The 8,190-nt window shown below is 34.1% G+C and overlaps 1 protein-coding gene across 2 annotated transcripts; it reads right to left on the reverse strand.

Moving 5' to 3' along the window:
• Window positions 1-1,447: 1,447 nt before the first annotated feature.
• On the reverse strand, window positions 1,448-7,605 carry TfIIA-L (transcription factor IIA L). Of its 2 annotated transcripts, none has more exons than XM_046620340.2 (7): window positions 7,422-7,605; window positions 6,419-6,629; window positions 5,566-5,946; window positions 4,898-5,103; window positions 4,087-4,230; window positions 3,822-3,911; window positions 1,448-3,728 (listed from the first exon to the last, which is right to left on the reverse strand). In XM_046620340.2, exons 1-7 carry the CDS (start codon window positions 7,443-7,445, stop codon window positions 3,621-3,623), a joined length of 1,164 nt encoding a protein of 387 aa, XP_046476296.1. In that variant the 5' UTR covers window positions 7,446-7,605; the 3' UTR covers window positions 1,448-3,620. The 2 variants fall into 2 exon arrangements, with proteins under 2 accessions (XP_046476296.1, XP_046476295.1); XM_046620339.2 differs by lacking the exon at window positions 7,422-7,605 and adding an exon at window positions 7,008-7,415.
• Between the last annotated feature and the right edge of the window lie 585 nt (window positions 7,606-8,190).

The raw sequence follows: 8,190 nt of genomic DNA on the forward strand, positions 1-8,190 counted from the left end.
ATTTGGAATGAAGATGCCAATTATTTTTTTCACAAAAGAATACCTGAGAATCAGATATTTTGATCACACATTATAGTGTAATAGCAGAAAAGCCTGACAATCGAAGATTAAGTATAAGTTGAATATAAACGTCAGATTTATGATTGAACCTCTTTTAGCAGTCATAATTACTATTAGTTTTACCTGTTCGCCAAAGAAGCATAAATTTACAAAATATCTCAATGTAATATAATACGTTGAAGCCAACTAAGTGTAAATTAATCTTATAAATCGAGATATGACAACATTGAAAGTAATAAAAAATCGTATTAAATCAGTGTCAAATACTAAGAAGATAACACAGTCAATGAAAATTGTCTCTACCTCAAAGTTTGTTCGAGCTGAACAAGAACTTGAAAATGCCAGATCCTTGGGGAAAGGACAAAAAATTTTTTATGAAGAAATTGGAGTGAATCTTCCTGTAGAAATCGGCTCTCAGTTGATTGTTGCCTTAACATCTGACAACGGATTATGCGGAGCTATTCACTCTGGGATAGCAAGAGTAATTAATTCAAGTCTTGTCAACAATCTAAGCTTAGCGTCAAAAAGTAGACTGGTATGTGTCGGTCAGTATTCTGTGTCTATTTTTTCGAAAACATTACCGGAAAAGCTTATTTGGACAGCAAAAGATGTTGGAAAAAAAAATATCAATTTTTTGGATGCATCAGTTATTGCCATGAAAATAAATGAATGCAACACCAAAAGTAATTATACAGTGACTAAAGTGCATTACAACCAATGTCTATCCCGCATGTCATATAAGGTAGACGTTACGGATTTATATAACAAAACTGCAGTATATGCAGGAAGAAACTTTGCAATATACGATGAAATAGAGCAAGAAATTTTAGAAAGCTACTTGGAGTTCTCTTACGTAGTACTTATATACTGGATGATGAAAGAAGGAGCCTGCAGTGAGCTCGCAGCTCGAATCGTGGCCATGGAAAATGCTACAAAAAATGCCACAAAAATATCAGAAGCGTTGAAACGTGAGTTCAATCGTACACGTCAAACTGCAATCACTAATGAACTTATAGACATCATCTCAGGAGCAAATGCTGTTGCTAAATGATGCATCTCAGTGCATACCTGACAAAATGAAGATTTCAAGGAGGAGTCGGGGAAACAGCATGAGTGTTATTTCATAATTTGTAGCTATAAATCGGAGCCAAACAGATTAGTTAAGCATATACAACTAATGTAGTAATACTTCTATGATAAATGTTCACTGTGAGTAAACGATTTTATTCTATTCTAAATGATTACTTTAGAAATAGTTGCTGGTAATCTGATATGGTACCGTGATATCTGCCAGTATAGGTTCATCATTTGCAAAACAATATTATAGACTTCTATTTTCAAACTTCAGTTTGACGTTGAGTTCGAATAGATTTTTCGTGGGTAACTGATACGTTTGTGGTAGCAAAAATGAAAATATTTAGTTTAGAAAATGATTTGATTCAAATAAAATCGATTCATGGGTATAAAATTTTACGATTGACAAATATAATCTACAGTAATAGACCCTCTTTATTTAAAATACTTTTACAAATGTAGGTATACATGTATGCAGCATAAGACACTTTTATTCTTCTAAGAATTTTCAAATACACTATACGTACACACAACACTATTCAACTGATTTATATACATATGTATCAATGAAAAGTATTGAAACCACAGTTGTTAAGCAGTGATAATTTGCATTCAATTATGGATTCTTTTTTTTACTAATGAATTGAGCATTTGAAAATCTACAGTATATAAATCATTCGTTTCATGAACTCACAGAATTTTCATTCTGAGTTGTTTGCTTCTTCAGATGAAGTAAAATACTCAACCATTGATGGTTTTCAAATATACCTATTAAATCTTCATTCTATACCTATTTCACATGTAACTTTAAAATATTTTTTCAACTAGTTTTGGATTATGCTCGATTCTTTATTCGAAATGAATTGCAAAAACGTTTTTATTACAATACAGTTTAAGAATTATATAAGAATTACATAGTTGAATAAATTCAAGTATAGAATCTTGTGCACTCGACTACTTAAGTCCCAGCATCAGTTTCTTTAATTTAATTTATACATAAGTCTGACCCATTTTATGAATCTAATGAAATATGAACTAATTTATGAACTCGGGAATAATTTACTATTATACTTCGTTTCGATAATCACTTTTACACAACGTTTGACAATATATTTACATCCCAGGTAATTATAACAAAAATTATGAGCATATCATTTGCTTAATAGTCTGTTTCACATTTAAATTCAACTCCCACACGCCACGTTACCCATAGGCACTTTACTTCAAATAATCCATGATTTAATAATATTCACGAGAATCAACAAAATTTGTAAGTGAGCGTACACTCAAACTCCTTAACCATTTTGCAATTTCATTTGTAAATCAACCAGATATTTAGATTAGAGCACAGTCTTTGTGAAAGTATACAGTATAATCAAAAATTAAAACTTAATCTCCTAATTACTAACCTGTATTTTGTCTTAAAATTTACAACTACACTGGTGATTCACTTTCAAAATTATTATTCCCAAAGCATATTAACCTTTTCAGGACGGGAATTTTTACGTTGAAATCGACCTTTTATTTTACACGAAATTTGTGTATAATATCAATGAATTTCTCACGTGGAGTATCCGACCAACCCAGTGGTCGAAATTTCGACCAGTCCCGTCCTTAAAAGGTTAAACTGGCCCATCGTTTAGTAGACCATTTAAGCATGTATTATTTAGTATCCGTGTTCCAAGTGAAATAGGCATAATAATTCTTCATTTTATGTTATATTAGATTTACGCAGAGAATAAATTCAGAAAATTATTTATAAATCGCAATTTTGGAATTACATAAAATCTATCTTATGATAAGATTTACAAATGCGTACAAAAGTAAAAACAAGTCTATTCCAGTCGCAATATTATTGAAATTTGGCAGTTCCTCTTGTAAGTGAGTAAGGGTCAAGAATTATAAATTCAAAACGGAATTAATCGGTATCAGATGAATAAAAATCATGTTACAACTATCACTTCTATCTTGCAATGCAGTTCCATGCGATTTATAAAATTAGAGTATACTTTATTACCGTTTCCAAGTCTACTTATATATACCACAACAAAACATCCCTGAGTAAGTTAACTGAATTCCCTTATATTATATTCTGTCAAAACCAGTGCAGTGATATTTGCGAAAGATTTTATTTACAAAAATTAAAGGAAGAATTTAGATAATACCTAACAGTACGGATTTAGATATAGGTATATATATATATATATTATTTTTATAATCAAAAAATACAAGAGTTTGAATTTTGTCCACAAGACCGTAAAACATCCAATTGCTTAATAACAAATTTTATATTACCTGATATTACATGTATCATTTTAAATGAGTAATGGTAATTGGTTTATAATGCTTATTAATACTATTATGATTTTGAAGTAACTGTGAATGATTAATTCATAACAATGTGATTCACAGGACTGCACAAAAGATATAAGAGAGGAAAGAAGAATAGGTTTTTACTTGTTAAAAGAAAAGTAGTAGTGGGCCCCTTACCATTCTGCATCCCCATTAGCTTTTTGGAAAACATAGTCTTTCCCACTTAGATTCATTATGCCGTCTTTTAAATAGAATTTCCACTTATTTCTGCTCCTTGTGATCTAAAATGCAGTAAAATTCCAAATATATTAATTATTACTGTCCAAATAGTAGGCACAAACGAAATGGTCAAGTATAACAACCAAAGTACCAACCTTATCGTACTGACAGACAACTACATTATCCGTATCAAACAAATCTGTTGGATCATCATCAGTAACATCATCTTCAGAATTCAGTGGTTCCTGAAATAATGCGCACACATGAACGTCAATAATTCCGAATACTAAATAAAGATATAATCTCTAGTACAAAACACTTAAACGTAAAGCAGAACGTATATGAAACATTCTAGAAATATCATATGCATTATCCAAATAGGAAGATAATTACACGACGTTAAATCTGAAAAAATATTACCTCCTCACGTGCAGCAGCGTCATCATTTTCTTCTTCTTCTCTATCATCAAGATCTTCATCATCATCATCATTATCTTCTTCTTCCTCATCATCGTCTTCATCAGACGTATCAACCACAGGCCCATCCAATTGAGCTATGTTACCCTGTCATCAATGGAATAGGAATGTAAGAAATATACAGGGTGACCTACGACTATCACTCCACAAGCTATCAATGTGAAAATCTGCGACTGAAACGTTTTTATTTCTAATAGGAAACTTGTTGTTCGCGAATTACGTTTGAAATTAGTCAGTCCGGTAGTATTTGATCGCTCAGGACAGCTGTGGAGCACATGGCTATCCACCAGCCCTGATCTAAACCATCAGATGATACCGGTTTGGCCATTTTCAAACAACTGTAAATCGCAAACGACAATCTGTCAGTGAGAAATAACAAACGTTTCAGTCGTAGATTTTCACGAGGAATACATAGCGAGCTTATGGGGTGATAGTGCTACGTCACCCTGTATTTAGTAGCTATGATTACGCGGGAAAGACCAACTTCAAGTGTGCTGTCATTGTCATTGATTCCTAAAATTTGTGAAAAACAAGTTTTATGTAAAGTCAATTATCTATTGCATAACCTTTGAAGTACTGACGAAGTAAAGTGATGACGAATCAAGAATCGGAATATATTTAACTTTTGAGCCTACTGACGGAAAAGGCATTAATTGTGAAAGAGACGAAATATTCAACGTATACAATATTTATTCTAGAACAACTCAAAACAAATTAAAAGAAATTTAACCATTCCGTAAACATATACTCGTACCTGACTTTGGGCAGTTCGCTGTGTCGTTACACTGTTTGTATTCTGTGTTACAACAGTTGGTTGGGCTAGTTGAATAGGCGCAAGCGTAGGTTGTCCTTGAAGCGTAGCATTTACATGCTGTTGCAACAATGTTGATGCCAGGTTCGCAGGGAGTCCCATTGCAGCAGTAATTACAGGACCAGTTAAAATAGTATGTAATTGGTTACCTGTAACAAAAATGTCTGTGACTACCAAAGCCTTTTATCTTGCACAAAAACAGAGATCCAAATGTTTTGGCAATTTTTATTCGCATTACAATTGCAATAACAAGATCAATAATACTTGAATCTATGTTTCAATGATTAGCAGAATTTTGCGAAAATATAGCTCCAAAAAAATGGGTCCTCGAAGACCCCACGTGCTCACTAGCGCTAAGAAACCTGACGTCCATAATGAAGAGTTAAAGTGCATAAATGTAGCTACTTGTACCATTAAGACGTCAATTTCATCCATACGAACACTGTCAAAATAGGGCAACATTTTCGAAATTTTAATTTTATTTTTTAAGTAGACTTTGCATTCTAGGAAATCATTTAAATGTGCTTTGGACAGTAAAAATATTTTTCAGCAAGCTATTTCGTAATCCGGTAACTTATGGGTTAAAACTGTAGTAGGATATGTTATTTTACCTTGAATCGCTGAGGCTGGAACTTGTATTGTGAGAACTCGGGGCTGAGCATCGGGCTGACCAGCTTGTGCAGGAAGAGTGATTTGAATTGGGACTTGTCTGTCTAAAACTGCAGCAGGAGCAGTAACTACCTGCTGCGCAATACCACTTGATTGTTGTTGCACAGGATGGCCCGCTTGCTGTGCATGTTGCTGCTGTTGTTGCTGTTGTTGTTGCTGCTGCTGTTGTTGTTGCTGTTGTTGTTGTTGTTGTTGTTGTTGTTGTTGTTGTTGCTGTTGTTGTTGTTGTTGTTGTTGTTGTTGTTGTTGTTGCTGCTGCTGCTGTTGCTGCACTGCAGCTGCAGTTGACGGTTGTTGCACAAAATGATTCCCAGCAATTCCAGCTGTAAAAATGAGAGCCAACATTAAATATCAATGTTTACTGATTTCAATACAATCTGAAAAATACGTACTAAATTTTGTACATATAGAATAATTAAATAGCAAACATCAAGAAAATATTGATCAGTCACGTCTAGACATTACTATCATATGTAATATACGTGCGGATTTCGCCAGATGTGGATTCTTTTTTTCTGTATAAAACTATTCACTTTAGAGGTTCAAAGTGTATTTTGATTCTGCGAGTATGTACATGTTATTGTGATAATTGAAAAAATTTGAGCGCATGGAGTCTTAAAAAAACACAACTTGCAATAAAATTCAAAATCTCTTGTACGGAGTAGAATACAGCTTGAATAGCATGCAAAGTGCGGTAAAATTTTTTCACATATAAAGCTGTATCCTGTTTTGGAATACTTCAGAAAGTGAGCAATAACATATGACTACAGCCATCAAATATTACAAAATTGTTACCTTTATTTGTTGCCGCTGTCTTGTGGGTGGTAAGCTGAGGAGGCTGGGGCTCTGGTGGATCTGGGTTCACCTCGAACGTTTTACTGGACATTAATTTTGTCTCCCATATTTGTTTCAACTCCTGTAATACTTGCTCATCTACACCCTCATCTAAAAATGATTCACGCACGCCAGCTATGACATCTTCGATGACTGTGTTGTATAACTTCAACTGAAACCAAAATACCATTTTACTCACTTTTGTGCTGTGTAAAAATATTACTGAAGTAACGTCCACCTTATGTCGTATTAGATGGCCGTTGACAAAAAAGTGGATGAATCTGCATATTTCTTTTTAACTTCTAGGTAAAATGTCACAGTTGTAAAATGTGTTTTTCTTGCTTCTTTCTGAAGTATAAGCATTGCTGAATTATGTTTTTAGAAAAACACTTCTCTAGCTAGCTAGAAAGGTTTTATATGTGAGGCGAAAATAGCATACGAGTTGGAATTGCAATACTTTGTTGCCTCTTAAAAAATTCTATTCAATTAAAAAAGAAATAACATTATCATCAAAATAATATCGACGGGTATTTAATATTTTGTTACTTACGTTAAGTATGACAACAATATTATTTTCTCTTGTAATTGTGTAATCAATGAACATTTCGTTGAACATGTCGTGTAACACGTTACGCATACGTGTCGAGGGCGATAAAGATATCCTCATGTTTTGAAGGTGAAAATAACGATAAACGTTTATTATAAATATTTTTATTTAACGATGTTTCGAGCGACTTCATTTTTCAAGTAACGAGTAAAATGTTACTTCAAAACAGAGTACAACAGTCACAAAGGCATTAAGATAGCGAAGATTACACTATTGACAGATCGTCCAAGGCCTTCAGCAAGTTAATATTACCGAAAGCAAGACGTAAATACATACATACGGCTCGTTAAGCACGATGCTTTGTTTCCTGTATTTTTCATTAGCATATTATTTTCGTGGTTTTTCTTTATTACTCACCACGCTAGTTTGACTCAGGGCCATTATGGGATAATTCGTATTATCAATCAATAGAACAACAATACGAATAATCCTAAATCAATGCCCGCTTCTGAGAAGCCGACCTGCCGCGTTGCTCGAGCTCTTTTATACTTTCTCAACAGCTCCCATTCCACCCTATGGCTCAACTACGTCGATCAACATAACTACTCTCGTGATTTTAGCCTTATGTACAGCTTACTGTGATATGAAGGAATATAACCTAAAAAATTGCACTGATAGTTTTTACTACGGTAAAACTAATCGATTTACGCATAACGTAATTTTTTGAGCCTAGTTTACGGTTCGACAAGGTGAAAGTGATAATGGAAGTGACTACGTTCAATAGTTATCATAGGAGTTCCTGAATACGTCAAAATGAAGCAGCCATTCTGCTTTATACTGGACGTATTCCGAAATGTGTGCTAGCGGTGCTAGCACGTCCGACATTTCGAGACGTAATGAAATGAGTTGGGCTCGGAATTGCCTCAGGTATCAGTGTCGAAATTGTGGAGATTTCTTGACCTGGTAACGTCGGACTTCAACCTGTTTACCCTTCTTACATCGTGAATCGGACACAAAATGTATGTCCGTTCCGCAATGGCAGATCGCGGATATTCATTCTTGTTACGGAACGACCATTCCGAAATGTCCACGTGCTACTTGCTAGCAAGATGCTAGCACACATACTGGAATACATCCACTGCATAAGCGATTTATTGGACAAAACAGTGGACAAATTATACTCCAG

This window comes from Neodiprion pinetum, chromosome 4, assembly GCF_021155775.2.
Source record: "Neodiprion pinetum isolate iyNeoPine1 chromosome 4, iyNeoPine1.2, whole genome shotgun sequence".
Lineage (NCBI taxonomy): Eukaryota > Metazoa > Arthropoda > Insecta > Hymenoptera > Diprionidae > Neodiprion > Neodiprion pinetum.

Bases quoted from the DNA above. Each gene is read 5' to 3' on its own strand.
- TfIIA-L (XM_046620339.2), bottom strand. From the start codon at position 7,124: ATGAGGATATCTTTATCGCCCTCGACACGTATGCGTAACGTGTTACAC. The intron at 6,630-7,007 runs GTAAGTAACAAA...TTTTGGTTTCAG, and splicing joins ATATTGTTGTCATACTTAAC to TTGAAGTTATACAACACAGT. The intron at 5,104-5,565 runs GTAAAATAACAT...TTTTTGTTACAG, and splicing joins TCCAGCCTCAGCGATTCAAG to GTAACCAATTACATACTATT.